The sequence below is a fragment of the Diaphorina citri genome, unplaced genomic scaffold, assembly GCF_000475195.1.
Source record: "Diaphorina citri unplaced genomic scaffold, Diaci psyllid genome assembly version 1.1 scaffold833, whole genome shotgun sequence".
Taxonomy (NCBI): domain Eukaryota; kingdom Metazoa; phylum Arthropoda; class Insecta; order Hemiptera; family Psyllidae; genus Diaphorina; species Diaphorina citri.
In genome coordinates this window covers 48,797-64,908 of record NW_007378265.1, presented here as the reverse complement: position 1 = coordinate 64,908, position 16,112 = coordinate 48,797, and the positions used below count along the sequence as shown (strand labels likewise).

Below are 16,112 nucleotides of genomic sequence, written 5' to 3'. Positions count from 1 at the left end.
TGTGGTGTGGTGTGTTGATCCAAGTGTTTGAGTGGTTGATGTGGTGAACCAAGCTATCAATAATAAACAATACTGTCTCATTATATTGTGTATGTTCCTTATACATAAGGGTAATAGAAAGTGAGGCTCGTTAATTGAAGCTTGTTAATTCAGCTAAAAAAGCTCATAATATATTTAGCTCGTATTAGGCCTATTAATAGTTTTAACTGTGTAGTAAGTTCAATTGATATGTACATGAAGGCAATTTGCTCGTGTGTTTTTATACATTATTTGTGTCCAAGAACGCCGAGATGGGAAAAGGTTAGAAGAAAATTGTGAGAAGAACAAAGTTTAGACAAGGGACATATACATAGAGAAGAGGAATTAAGAAAAATCTGACATCACGTGGACACGGGACGAAAACAAAAAGTCGTTATTTCTTTGAGTTTTGTTTTCTTTAAATTAGAATTTCGCTTGAGCATTTATTTCTGGCCAAATAAAGATTCTTACCCTTTTCTCTTCAACTACCTCACCGGGGCGTAACTTTCTATGTTCCTAAATAAAATTGTCATGAGAACAAACAATAATTTCGTGTCAAATTTAGATCTCAATAATATGCATAGTACTATAAGTTATAATATTTGGCCGTACAAAAAATAAAAAGTATTGTACTTGCACCGACATTATTTTTATTATTGTTTCGAGAACCTGTAAGAGAAAAACATTGATCGACAATTCTCAGCAGTTTCACAAAGATCATCTTTATTTTACTTCATTTTGTTGGAAGTGCTACCGAACAAATAGGTAGGCAATATTTTGACTTTAAATGGAAATAATTGGCTGAGAATTGTCTTACAAATATACAAGAAAGGCTAATTTACAATGTGTCCAAACAATCACATTCTGCAATAGGACACAAAACCTCTGTGTACCCATATACACATTTTCTCAAGTGAATTATATAGGACCAACTGTATTGTCCTGACATATTATCATCTTTTCTCTATAGTTAATATCCAAGAACGGTACACTGTACGGCTGAAAACGAAATAGACCATGGCAAAGGTTGAAATTTAAACCCATATCCCAAAATTGATGCTCAAAGAAGCCATTAATTTGAAAAAAGATGATAAATATGTCTCTAAAAATGATTAATTAGTTAACCAATAAAAAATTTCAATGAATAAAATCATACTAAATACCTACTAATTGACTAATAGTATGTTCAATTGTACATGATTGTTCGTATGATACACAAAAGTCAATTTTAATGCAAGTGGACATGTTAATCAAGGGGTAGGGTAGGGGGGGTTTCTTCTATACAGAATTCAACTATTTCTACGTGGCACGCAAAACCTTTATCAACAAACATTGTATTGTACGTCTTTTTAGAGAATCATAAAAAAATCACCATAAACGTTTCCCAGAAGTTTGGGAAAAGTTGCTGGAGATTTCTGGTTCATCTGGAAGGCATTTCACTTCTTTGTAAACATACATTAAAGTTTGGCGGCCAATTCAAAATTTACATTAGCAATCAATATACAAACGCTATAGCTATTTACCAAGGTCCCAATGCTATAGCCAGGTATTTACTAAGGTCTAATCAAGATTCTAACTAAAACTCAATGTACAAAATGTACACTGATAGAAAATGTAGAAATATACTCGCATTGAACTGAATATACGAACTTCTAGGTAAAAGTGAAAGATCTATAGGAAAACTAAAAAAAGGAAAAACTAGAAAATTAATGTTTATGAAGGGTAGAAACATTCTCAAATATTAAGCACCGTGTACCACCAATCTTCATACACAAAAAGTCCACTTTGAGACTTAGGTGTAGGGGCGGACGGCCTTATGAATTGAGCTTATACGAACCTACCACCAACCTTCAAATCGTAGGAAAATTCAGCATGACTAAATAGGTAGCTATAATTCGAGAATGTTCCGTATCTAAAGATAGGTATGACTTTATAAGAGGATAAATGGGGTGATTATAAGAAACATCTAAAAGAAGTAGATAACCTACGTAGTTGAATTCGTACCCTAACTTACCTTCGAATACTAATCTATCGCTAGCAAGCAGCAAGAATTCATATGATTTCATGAAATTATGTTGCTATGAAATTTTTTGATACTTGGGTACCTATATTTTGTTTTAAATTGTAGGAATACATAAAAGGTTCATTATTTGGAACTCATACGAAAAAATCTCTATTGATTAGAATCCTGTTGGAAAAGGGAAGGTCTAGGGACTTTTATGGAAACAAATAAAATAAAGGCAATACTAACCTCATCACTAATAATAAGACTAGGTCTTCGTCCTTTTCCATCATCAGGAGGAATAAGGGATCCTCTCCTGCTGGAAGATCCTGATCCTGGAACCAGGGAACCTTTCCTGCTGTCTGTTGGAGTCTTCTCACGGATGACTTCGATTTTAGGTGCATCGGGTGCTTTGATTTCAGGAACTTTGGTTGCCTGAAGGATGTGAAAGAAGACAATATTAGTTTCAAAAAAACTAGAGTGAATGGGCGTGTTGTAAATTTGGCACATCCACTAACTCAAAACACCATGTTTCTTGTATGACACATTGCATACTTGCTCAGTTGTACGGCGCTCACACAAATTGTTTCTCCTGTAAAAAAATTGTGATTCTAAAAATAAGATAAGCGAGCGGCTATCGAAAAGTATTCCCGAAAGAGAAGTGTGTGAAATTATGGCAGGTCTACGTTACTGTGTCTTTTCAATCCCTTTCTCTCATTTTGAGATAATATTTCGACTTTCACATAGGCACAACGCTCGAAAAATAAACGAAAATGATTTTTCTAAAGACTTGAAGAAAAGTTTTTTGGACTTAAATAACGGAAAATCTTGAAAATGAATTTACCACTATCATGGTAATTAACATGAATAATATGAAAATTAATGGGTCTTCCCATAGAACGTTTTTCCGTTATTTCTTTATCATAATCTTCGAAATACTTGGGTCAAAAACGACACAAAAAGCAAATTATTCACCTTCTACAAAATAATTCAAAAGGACATCACAGATCAACATAATATTCTTAAAATATAATCTAATAAATATGAAAATGCTGTATTATAAATTAAGTAATCAAGACTTGTGATAATGGAAATATAGAAATAATTAATCAAAATACTTCAGCAATTACCGTCCTTTATTTTGAAGCTATAAAGACAAAATTAATTGAAAAAAAATAACTATAAAAAAAAGCACTTGCTTCCTTTTATAAAATTTAAAATAAATTTAACATTTTAAAAATTAAACAAAGAGACATCACAATAAGTAGGCATGTATAAAAAAATAATTTCAAAATCTACTGAAGACAACAGGACATCTAAAACAAGAATCAGCTTTTGGTTCAGCTTCAGCAATAGGACGGGATACAACAAATTACCAACTGTTACCTTCTTAGAAATAGAATTTTCATCAAACGTATTCTCTTCTTCGGAGTCATCTTCCACATCTTCCGAACTACTTGTCCTATATGCCATAGGATTATAGCTTTTACCCGGGGTCTAAATTTACATAAAAAATACATATTATGTTTTTGGAAAGAAAAATTGACGTAATTAAAGTTGTAAGGGTGGAAAACAATGTTTATTTTCTAAACTACATGCATGAAAGGGCAAAAGGTAAAAATATATAAAAAAAAATCAAACAATCGAAGAAAGACATCATAATATCGAGGAAATGATTGTAAGTGCTGATAAATGTATCAATTTTCAATTGTTGTCGTGCCAAAAACGTCAAAAAAAAAAACGTTTTCTAAACATATTCATGTATAAAAAGTTTATGTCCAATACATGCATTGAAACAATGTAGGTATCACGTGAGTAAATAAAAGTGGGGAGGAGATTATTACATTCAGAAATGGCACTTGGTGTAACAGATAACATGCCTGGATTTAAAATTGACATCAGCAAGGCATTCGACACATTATCCAATAAAAAAATATCTCTCGAATTCAAAAAGAATGTTTTCGTGCTTTGCATCAGCACACACAAGACAAGAAGATTTCCTACCTCTGAAGACACATTGTGTGTTGGAGTTCAATGCACCAGTGTCCCACCTGATTTCAGTGGGGTTCACCAAGGCTCTATTAATTTCACTGTTTCAATCGAACCAAAAAATGCCTATCTCAAGGTAAAATTCTTTGATGGCCTCCCCATGAAGGTCATTGACTGATAAAGATGCTGTAGAAAATTCATCTGTAGGTCTGTATAAGATTGTAGATTATGTAATTTTATCACCATCTCACTCTGCCTACACGTTACACGTGATAGAAAACAATGTGCTTCAAATGATTCATTGTCCTAAAAATCTGATATTTGATATCTTCTAAAGATTGATCTCTGGTGCTAGTGTTAATTTAAATTAACATGTTAGTGACCGTGCGGAACCTTGAGCACGTGAACATTTGAATACGATAGAAACTACTATTGAGGGAGGTATGCTAAGCTATCCTTATTGACACGAAACATAGCTTCATATTTGTGACTGGTCGTGATGGGGAAACAAATTATAAAACCCCACAAAAATGGGAATAATTTATACCAAGACGGAGCAATATAAAATCTAAAAAGATCGCTCTTGAAAATATTATTTTTTTTTTTTTTTAAATAAATATATGTTTTGTGCATATCTCGAGTAAATTTATGCTAATTAAATGTAATTCACAAAATGTTACTTTTTTAGTTTAATCTTTCAGCAGGACCTCATTATTTTGACAAAGTATTAGTTTATAAAAGTACAAAAATACTAATTTATTTATTTTAATAATTTTATTATTAAGAGGTTCAATTGTTCGTTTATCTAATTAGTTATGTCAGAATGAAATTATCAGATATTTTGAAAATATTTATTTTAATTAAGGAAATTATAAACCCTCTTCAAACTTACCATATTCTAAATCTAGTTTGATCGGAAAAAAAAAAAAAAAAAAAAAAAAAAATCGAATTTCAAAATCGGATCGTAAAATATTTTTTCTTCATTTCGTTACTAAGTTACAAAAATATCGAAATACGTTAGCACCATAAGAACGCGAGACAATTTTGAGAACATTTAACCAGAACACTGAACTGAAACTCAAAAACTCGAAACTTGACACAAGAAGAAAATAAAAAAATCATGTATGACAGGTAAATTAGCAAAAATATTGAGTAGTGGAGGAATGCCAGAAACATATTTTATTATGAAAAATTTTCATATAGCCAAAAAATTATTAAAAACAATTAGATACCGAACTCATAATTATGTCCGGATTAATTTTTCTATAATGAACAAGACTGAATGAAGACATTGAATATGGAATTTGACATACTACACGAAGCATCTGTGTAGGTCTAGTTATATGATCTCGATACATGTATAAAGTGAAAATTGACTATAAAACGTATGATGAATACAAAACGATTATTTTTTTAAACGGGGTCTGATTTTAAAATCTTCGGTATGCAAATCTCTTGAATCAGACAATTGATGTAAATGAGAATAGACAGAAGTAATCTCATGGGATTAATCAATGAAGTTAAGAATATAAATGGCACCCAATCTGGGACTCGAACCTATGAACGAGCATGATGTTAACTTGTTCTGATTCAACTCAAGAAACTATATTTGTTTTACAAATACAAATCAAAGTAAAGCAATTCGAGGACCCCACCACAATTTGAGTTCAAGCAACATGAAAACAGTAAAATTGATGAATGGACAACTGAGAAAAATATTTGAAGGTGAAATTTCTGTGTCACAAAAAAGGATTTCAAAATGAAAATAGAAAACCGAGTTGTCTTCAGCCAAAAACAATATTCGTTTTAAAACAACAAACAAATTGAAACTAGGTCTGTGTGCGAGTAAATGTTTGCTATCTATTGAAGGGTATAATATTGAATATTGAGTCAATGGCTGTGACCTATTGGTTTTTAATAACTGCGGTATAAACACATTTCCATACAGGGTAGCCTCCAAGATAAACTCATGTGACCAAGTACGAGTCAACAATGTGGAAAAGATTTCAAATTCCACCAGTGACATCTCAGTATACCTATGCTTTCAAATAAAAGAAGAAGAAAAAGAAGATGAGAAAAAAGAAAAACCTCCTTTATAAGCGTGCAGCAAATGCAGCATACAGTAGCACTAATAAAGTTATTTCTGTTTGATTTTTTACTTAAGCGTGACTTTTTAACGCGAAATTTTATTGCCAATAAAATATTTACGATTTACTCATAACATTCTGACATAATTTTCCCATTGATAAATTCGAGAAAGCATGGAATAGGTACATACATGAGAATTTTCAAACCATTAAATTGTAATTATGAGAACTCCCTAAATTGCCATTAAATTTTCTGAAGAAGAGAGAAAAAATGAAATCGTTGGAAAATTTGAATTTCTGGGAAGGATTGAAATAGGTCGCTAAAACGGCTCAAGGTAGGCTTCGATAAATAAATCATTTCATTTAGACACACTACAGACTTCTTCTGAGTGCTGTACAATACACTTTATATTCAAACGGGCCTCCGTATTTTCATATGACTCTGATTTATCAGTAGGTACAACCAGCATATTAAGTACTTGATGCTCGTAATAAGTACCTATACTATCAGGGCCCATTCAAATCATGAAATAGATATTGTTCACTACTTAGATAGCTCCTGTCACATATCATACTGTTAGGAGAAAATTTCGTGTTCTTCTTTGCATAATCTACATAAACATTTAAATTCAACCAAATAATTTGTAAATGTAAAACAGAACAACAGAAGCAAAGAAAATCTTGTTCAACATTTGGATGTCCCTTCCGAACCTGAGAATAATTATCAGATACTATGTATTCATAGGTATAATGATATTAGATTTAGATTGTTATTCATAGGTATAATGATATTAGATTTAGATTATGTCTGCTTACCCGCTACCTGTATGTCGTACGTAGGGAAATAAATAATATTTAATTGATAATTGGCATTCATATTTTTAGGAAAATGAATACCTAGGTAATGTAAGAAATAACTCATGAATAAAGTACGCTCATTTGAAATGAGATGAATACATTCTACACAAGACAAAAACCAGCTGTTCAGTACCTACTAACTACCGGGTAGCTCTTCAGTATTGGGAAATTCCACTATGATAATAATAATAATAATAATAATAATAATAATAATAATAATAATAATAATAATAATAATAATAATAATAATAATAATAATAATAAACAATAATAAACAATAATTTAACTGTTTAATAGGAGGCAAGACAAGTAACTACTAAACGAGATTACTATACCCAAAACAAGTACCATCAGATTCTAAAAGCTTCATCATTACGCGGTCATATTTTTCAGGAAATGAAAATGGAATGGTATGCCTCTGCTGGGATCGAACCCGCACATTTCTGATTACTAGACGAGGGGAAATTTTTCAGAAATAAAACACACTCATTTTTGAAGGGAATATTGCATGTCAAATAGTTTGATTGCAAGTTATATTTAGATCTTGTCAAAAACTGACTGTAAAAGGCCCCCAACTACAGTGTCCATGAAACTACAAATTAATCAATTAAACACATTTTAAATTACACTACTATCCTTCTTGTAAGTATAGGATCAGGAAAGTAAAATGAGATAATATTAAACCATAGAAAGGTCTATTCAGCACAAAAATTGCTTTGTTTTGTGACATTATTTCAACCGATCAAACGTAAACAAACAGATATGCTTAATTTATTATTGAGGTCAATGCCCTTATTCATCTACCATTTTGTTATGCTTACTATGTTGACTCGATTTTACCTATTCAAATCAATTTCTGACATTTTTTTAAAGGGCGTAGACAAAAATAATAATAAATTTAACATGATTGTCTCTTATTTCATGTTTTTGTACAGAAAATCATTTTTTCCTTGTCAATGTTTCTATGTCAATAAGTAAATGAAAATGGAATTTTTTACCAACATACCCATTCTTACGACCGCACGCTTGATTCTAGCTTTAAATGTAATGCGATTTGTACTGACCTAGGATCTAATTTTAATTTCGTAATTAAAAAGAAAAAAAATCAAGGTGTGTCTACACGGAAGTGAAGATGGTACGAGAGTTTATGCCAAAATAGTTTCTAGCGCACTTCAAAAAATACTTATTAATGAAAAAAATCTTTCATATTCAAATACCTACGTTTTTCCTAAATTTATTGGTTTAATTTAGCGACCCAGGAAAAAGACCTTTAAAGAACTTGAAATTGCAAAAAGGGCTCGACTTATGTTTTCATATTTAGAACTGAATTGTTATCTTTCTGAAGTCCAGATTGTTCTTAATGAATTTATTATTAATCTCAGCAAGACTTAAGAAATTTTAAAAAGTAAGTCAATCCTAATTCATAATTTTCATAATTAACAGTACTATTTCATAAGATACTCGAGATATGTATGGTGTCTATTATGAATCTATTAAGTAAATTAATAAATTATTAAACTATTAATAAATATAAGGAACATAAAAAAGCGGATGTTTATTACTCACCTCTGGTTTATCGTCAGGTAATTTCTGTAAAAATAAAACAAATGAAAAAATTGCAATTAGTAATGTCTTTTTATTCTCTGTTAAGAGGTATGTCCACACATACTCACAGGCGTCCCGAATTTTAAGTACAGTGCCGAAAAATTTAGACTTTGCCAGGAATTGAACCTGGGATTTCCGGAGTATAAGCCTCAATATGAGACCCACTTGACCACGGAGGGTAAAAATAAAAAAAATAATAATAATATTAATAAAAAACAAACATAGGTAGTATTTTTATCTACTTACCAATGATGGAGTTCGTGATGGAGGTTTGCTCTCAGGCTAGAAACAGAAAAAAATGAACATTCAATTAAAATACTTTCTAAATAATTGTCATGTTATAAAACAATATAAGTGTCCTATTGTAAAAGCAAAAAAAAAAAAAAAAAAAAAATTTTTGTAAAAAAAAAAAAAAAAAAAAAAAAAAAAAAAAAAAAAAAAAAAAAAAAAAAAAATATGTAGGTTTGCAACTTGCTCACAATCCGCCCTTGCGTTTCGATTGCAAATATTTCAACGGGCTATTTTCTGGTGCTTTCGTGTTGGGTATTGTGTCTCTCCTCACCCATCAGACTAAGTATGCTACGACACAGACCCGTAAAGTCCAATGATGTTTCAATGCTACGAAATAAAAAAGGCTGCGAAACACCTGTCTTTAAAACAGAAGACGAAAGCAAATAGTTTGTAAGAGCGAACATTGAGGTCAACCATTCACTATTATGTAGATCTGACAGGTCGCCTGAGAGACTTATTATTGCTGCCATACACTATTAGGTAGACCTGACAGGCTCACCTGTTCAGGCGGACCTGTCAGGTCTACCTGATAGTGAATGACATGCCTAAAAGAGTTTACCTGTATTTTCGTGAGTCAAGACTCGAGATGTGACAAAGGATCAACTTACCGTTTTGGTTCCAAATTTGGTTTTTGTTTTGTCCTATACAGATATGACACATGCAACATAAGAACAAGAGGACACTATGACATTTGACATGACAGGGGCACAATGTTATGACAATATGACACAAAGTGGAAGGACATAAGACATGACAGACAGGGGCACAGTAACAGACAGTGGATAGACTAATGTCTGGTTTTAATAATAATAATAGACTCTCGAGTGGAAGGCAACCACTAGGCGAGGTTAACGCCTTAGGCGTTCTCTACCACCTAACCCCGAGAGCTCCATTATTATGTGGTCAAATTCTCAAATAAATGAGGATAAAATTCCATACCTCGGCTGGGATCGAACCCACGCCCTCCTGATTACCAGGCGAGCGTCTTGAATGTTCGCCACCGAGGCAGGTTTTAAGACAAAAAGCCAACTCTGACGCTTAGGTGTAGGGGCAACTGCCCTAAAAGATGGGTTTACATTTCTTTCCTTCCTGTGAAATGAGGAAAGTAAACAAGCAACTGCCACAGACAGCTACTTGTACGTAAATTACTGATTTCTGGTACCGTCTATCCACTGAAAGAATTTAAGGTAATAGGTGTTATTCGGTGCCTGGTTTTACTCTTGCAAATTCCAAAGAATTAATTTTATAGTAGAAAGGATCATTTTTTTTTTTAGGTTTTTAATCATTCGAAAGTTAATCTCTTATATCCAGGTTTTTGGCTCAAAAATGAAGGGCCCAGAAATTTTTCTCTTAAATCCAAGTTCGACTGTAATTAAATAAAAAGGGATATTTGGTTCATTGAAATTTGCAGGATTAAAAATTCAGCATAATAAATCACCGATTTTATGTACACACACTGGAAAAACATTATGATACTTGGGATAGGGAGGGGGTTTATACACATTAGGTATACAAACACAAATTGGATTAGTATTACATAGATCCTTAGAAGAATGTTTTTTTTCTTTTAATTTGTATCACTTTTATTCGTCAGTCAAACGTTTTTTCCCCAAAATTCTTCCTGAATATGCCCAATTATTAGTCAAGTTAAGACGTTTTCAAATATTACAACAACCTACCTCTGGTATGGGCGGTAATTTAGGTTCTGCCCTGATGCTGAGTCTTTCTGGTTCGTGTTCCTACAGAAATAAATAGCGAACAAAACATGAAACATTAGGTCAAGTTTCTGTACTTGATTTGGACAGAGGGTTTGTTAGAACTACCTACAACTGTAAGATTAGTAGACATGTTAACAATTAAAGGTAAAAACAATGTTTTAAAAGCTTTCTCCAAATGTAGGGGTATAACTTTTGTGTAAAATTTTCAACAAAACCTGTTTCAAAGATTTACAAGGTTTTTCAACTTTAGAACTATCTAATGGATTTTTTCTCGTACATCTTGTACAATTAGGCTGTTTTTATTATTATTTTTTGGAGATGAAAGATTTATTGGCCTAAAATAATTCTTTCTTTTGTTGATATAAATCTAATTTTTGTAACTCAACACCCTAATCTAAATACTTATTTCGACAAAACTTGTCTCAACGTACCTCAGGTTTAGGTGGAAGTTTGGGCTCAGGTTTCTTGGTCTCTTTTGATTCCTAGACAAGAGATGAAAGACTCGTTTTATTTATTTATAATATTTTCCATCCGACCCCTCTATTTTTTTTTTTCTTTTTCAATCAACGTAGGTACTATGAAAAGCAGTACATTTACCCAAAGTCCAAATTTCTATTTATTTTATTTATTTATTATTATTTTTTTTTTTTTTCTGAGAATTTCTGTCTCGGAACTGCATTGCATTACGAGTACTGCAAGATACAAATTTCTATTCAAAAGTGTCTAAACTGACTCAGAATTTCTAGTGCATTTTTTTTTTTTTTTCAAAGTTATTTACATTGTTATGTAAATGGTTTTCAACCTATCATGTTTTGATTTTTCTTTCCTCATGATAGATTTTTTTTCTTCTCCAAGTAAGTAAGTAAACTACTACCTATAAAACAATTGATTTTCACAAAGGGTTTGATTTTGACGAACACAAACGCATACCTCAGTTTTAGTTGTAGTCTTGGTTTCAGTTTTCGTTTTCTTGACATCTTTAGGCTCCTATAGACATGCAACAAAAAGGAACGGACATGACAGCACAAAACTACAGAAATACTGAAGAATTTACTTAACATAAGGTGGATACTGTACAATGGAAACTAAAAATATTGTATGTTTGAAAAAACCATTTTTTTTCTATTTCATACGTTGTAGGTTTCAATTAATTTTCAATAAACTAATGAATTACTTCTTTATTTGAATTTTCTTTTTTATGATTTGAGTTTGAGTACTACATTTTTCTTGGAAATATATTTATTACTTTATAATCTTTATATCAACTTTATTTTGTCTGTGATATTTTGATTATTATAGTTTGAAGGAAAATTTGGGATACATACCTCAGGTTTAGCTGCTGCCTTGGTATCTTTAGTTTCCTACACAGGCGAGGGGACAAACAAAAGAACAGACAAGACAATGACAGTCACAAGCTATACAGAAATATACAATTGTTTACCTACTCTGGAAAAAAAAAAAAAAAAAAAAAGAAGAGGTCTCAAAGGGATTGTTTGATTATTTTGTCGGCTACTAGGTATTTGAAATAAAGATAAAATGCCACGCCTTGATTGGGATTTCCCAAAGGAGAACATAATATGAACCACTGCTTCTGAGTCAGGGTCGTTCAACAGGTTACTCTCCTTTCAGGAAACTCACCACTGGAAAATTGACCGCTGCTCCATTCACTTTTTATTGGAATAGTGGTCAAGTTTTTATAGTGGACAGTTTTCCGAAAGTGAAATACTCCTAATACAAACATGTTTACCCGTTTTTACTAAAATCAAGCAGAGTCCACACGATATCGCCCCATAAAAGTTTATAGTGTGGACGGGTTTCAAGCGCGCCCCACACCATAGTGTGAACGCTGCTTTAGGTCCCTACTTGTACCTAACTTCAGCATAAAATGATACCTACTTCAACTTTGGTGGCAGCTGTCTTCGTCTCGGCGGTTTTCTTGGCTTCCGGTTTCTTAGGCTCCTAGGTAAGAACACAAGACATAAAGACACAAAGATTTAGAGACAAAAGACATGGACAGTAGAGGACATGGACAATAAACAATGACAGGTTCTATACAATAATTATTTATGTACAAGAGGGAAATTAGAGGGGATGAGAGAAATTAGAGGGCATCGGGCAAATTAGAGGGACAAGGGGAATGTCATGCTTATGTACAATCTTACTCTGAGTCTACATGGTAGACAGTAGATGGTACCAGCTTCATTGAGGCAGTAGAAGAGAACTTTCATAGAGGCTGAATAAAACTTTCACTAAAAATGATTTAGATTTCTTTTTTTACACGTTACGTAGACCTTTATAATCCTCAAAAACGTTTGTAAAATTAAAATTATTGATTAAAATTTGGTAATCACGGAAATTTCGAGCTTTATAGCAAATAAAATTTGGCTGTCTTGATGGAAGCCTCGGTACTACTAAAATTTGGCTGGTTTGAAGTTCCGGCCAATTTAAACCGGTTGTCACTTCTCCTGACGTTTGCCTCCAGGCACACTTAGTGATCCTACGGGAACTCATGTAAACGTCACTTCACGTCACTTCACGTCACGTCAGATGGAATAGAATGAGGATTTCCCTACCTCCGGTTTTTTCAACGATGTCTTTGTCTCTGGCTTCTTCTCTTCAGTTGCCTCTGTAGTTTTCTTCAGAGTTGTTTTTTCCTTTGTTTCTTCTTCGTCCTTGGACTAAAACAAGAAAATATTGGATTCGTCTCTGTAGTTTTCTTCAGAGTTGTTTTTTCCTTTGTTTCTTCTTCGTCCTTGGACTAAAACAAGAAAATATTGGATTCGTAAAAAAAAAGAAAGGAAATGAGAATTTCGAGAAAATCAGCCGCCATAACAGGAACAAATAAACAGCTCTGAAATAGTTAAACAACGGAATAATATCCAAAAAGATGATATTTGATATAGTACACATGAGATCAATTGATCAATTGAGGCTGAGAATATATTTAGAGAATGAATGATTAGGCTGAAGAAAACAGAAAATGCGTAGAAAATTTCTCAAAAAAGAGAATGTACAAAACTGGAGAGAACATTCAGAAAATAGTTTATAAGGTGCAGAGAACAAGTGAACAAGAGGTGCTTGATAAAAAGCTGGTAAGAAACGAGGAAGGGTTGAAAAAATAGGCAACAGATAAAGTCTTGTTAACAAAGTAGTAGAATAAAAGTGTAGAGAAGAAAATGTAGAAAACTTGGGAAGGTACCCGATGAAAAATGCAGAAATTAGACAACGATTTTCTCCCAAGAAAGTGTAGAAAAAAAGTAAAGAAGATTTGATAAAAAGGTTGCGAAGAGACAAACGCTTGATAAAAAGCGGGTAACAATAGGGATGGAGAATATTTGAAAAAGATATTTTGCAAGTAAAAATAGGCGACGAAGAGTGAAAAATAGAGTAAACAGTAAATGAAAAAGTTAACAAAAGACAGAGAATAGATAAAGAAGATTTCAGCCAAGTGTAGAAAGTGAACAGGCAACAAGTGCTGTTTGATAAGATTGTAAATAGGCAAACAACCCTGGATAAGTAGAGAATAGGCAAAGAATATTTTGTAAGAAAGTGTAGAGAATAGATGAAGATTTGACATAAATGTAGCGAAGAGACAAAGAAATGCTCGATAAAGCAGGTAATAGACGTAGAATGGTTGCTGAAAAAGTAGATGACAGGAAAGAAGACTTGATAAGAGAGTAGAAAAAACACAAAGAATATTTCAATAGAGTAGAAATTTAACAAGGAAGAGAATAAGCAAAGGGTAGAAAATTTTCAAGAAATAAAACCTCTGGATAAATAATCCATTCATACCTCAAATCCCTTTAGAGATGGTTTTCTATCAGACTTCTTGTCAGCTTGTGCGGCTGAAGATCTTCGCCTCAAGGCTAATATTGCTTCTTTGATATCATCTTCAGGTTTAGACTAAAACAATGATAACGTTAAAATAGTAGATCTCAGTATTATTATGAGTTTGAAAGAACGAAGAAAAAAAAATATATATGTACCTGAGAAAGTGAAAGAATTGATAGTAATACATGAGAAGGAATTGATAAAAGAGAAAGAATGGATGAAAATGCAGCAAATGTAAGAAGAGAGAAAACAGATTGAAAAATAAGATTAGAAGTTTATTTAAATGTGAAAATTTAGGAGACTTCATAAATAATAAGCACAACAGAAAAATAGAAGGAAGTGGAAAGATTGAGAGCAATGAGAAAGACGAGATCGAAAACCTTTCTAATCAAGAGAAAGTGGAAGGGCCTAAACAATGCATACCTCCCGTGGTTTTAGGGATGTTTTCCTTTCGGGCTTCTTGTCTTCAGTTGTGTGTGAAGCTGAAGTGCGCCTCAAGGATAACATTGTCTCTTTGATATCATCTTCACCTTTAGACTAAAACAAGGAAGATAATGGAAGAGTGGTTGAAAATAATGAGAAAATGAAGAAATAAAGGGACGTTATAAATTATTGTATTGTTAACTATGAAATATTTGTTGAAAGTCAACGGATTAGAACAGAAAGAGAAAGTTGCATTTATAAAGATATAAGAGTTATAAGACCAGTAATTAAGAAGAATCATAATAAAATATTAACCGAATAGAAAAGACATGGTTGAGAAATATTTTGAAAATAGAGAGATTCGAAAAAAATAGAGATAACAGAAGAGAAGAAACAAATGCAGAAATTGTAAGAAGATAATAGACTTGTAGAGAATGGAAATTTTGAGTAATATGAAATTATGTAGAGAAAGCAGATCACAGATGTTCTAAGATGAAACCATACCTCACGTGGTCTCAGAGACGATTTTCTATCTAACTTCTTGTCTTCAGTTTTATCTGAGATTGAAGTTTTCCTCAAGAATGATGGGGTTTCTTTGATATCTCCTTCATTTTGAGACTATAACAATGAAAATAAAAAGGTCAGTAAAACATTCATTCAGTATAAACAAGTTTGGTTAGAAAGAAGACGATGCATTCAAGGTAGAAAAAAAATAAATAAATAATAAAAGTAAGATAGTATAAAGCAAAAACAGGAATAATAGGTAGACTGAAAAGAAATCATAGAGGTTGAGATAGCCATAATCATAATATAATAGGTATGGTACGAGTAGGTATGTGTATAATTTATTGTCATAATAATAAAAAAAGAGTAAAGTAATTTTTAACAGTGAAGATTGATAATGAAATATAAACAAATTTAAAGAGAATTAATAACAAAGATGAAAGAGTAAATGAAAAGCCAGATCCAAAGGGAAGATATACATAGAAAATGCTTGAAAGACCAAAATTGGAATGACTTGACGGAAAAAAGAGAAGAGAATAGATAAAGAATTTAGGGGATAAGATTTGATAAAAACCCAGAGAAGACCTATTCGTACCTCAAATCTCTTCAGAGATGGTTTTCTCTCAGGCTCTTTATCATCTGGTACGGCTGAAGATCTTCGCCTCAAAGATAACAGTGTTTCTTTAATATCATCTTCAGCAGTTGACTATAACAATGAAGATAATGAAAAAACAGATGATAGAATGAAAGAAATCATCCAATAGAAAGTAATAGAAGTACTGATAC

General features: G+C 32.2%; 1 protein-coding gene across 1 annotated transcript in view; it reads right to left on the bottom strand.

The window, feature by feature from the left end:
* Positions 1–16,112, bottom strand: part of LOC103512392 (twitchin-like) — a 100,214-nt gene that overhangs the window by 61,438 nt on the left and 22,664 nt on the right. Inside the window, 16 exon segments of the mRNA XM_026825876.1 lie at positions 490–534; positions 2,270–2,455; positions 3,407–3,517; positions 8,521–8,544; positions 8,806–8,841; positions 9,459–9,491; positions 10,530–10,589; positions 11,000–11,050; positions 11,499–11,555; positions 11,894–11,929; positions 12,465–12,527; positions 13,142–13,246; positions 14,361–14,471; positions 14,823–14,936; positions 15,327–15,440; positions 15,922–16,032. Of these exon segments, the coding sequence (XP_026681677.1) occupies positions 490–534; positions 2,270–2,455; positions 3,407–3,517; positions 8,521–8,544; positions 8,806–8,841; positions 9,459–9,491; positions 10,530–10,589; positions 11,000–11,050; positions 11,499–11,555; positions 11,894–11,929; positions 12,465–12,527; positions 13,142–13,246; positions 14,361–14,471; positions 14,823–14,936; positions 15,327–15,440; positions 15,922–16,032 (1,257 nt within the window).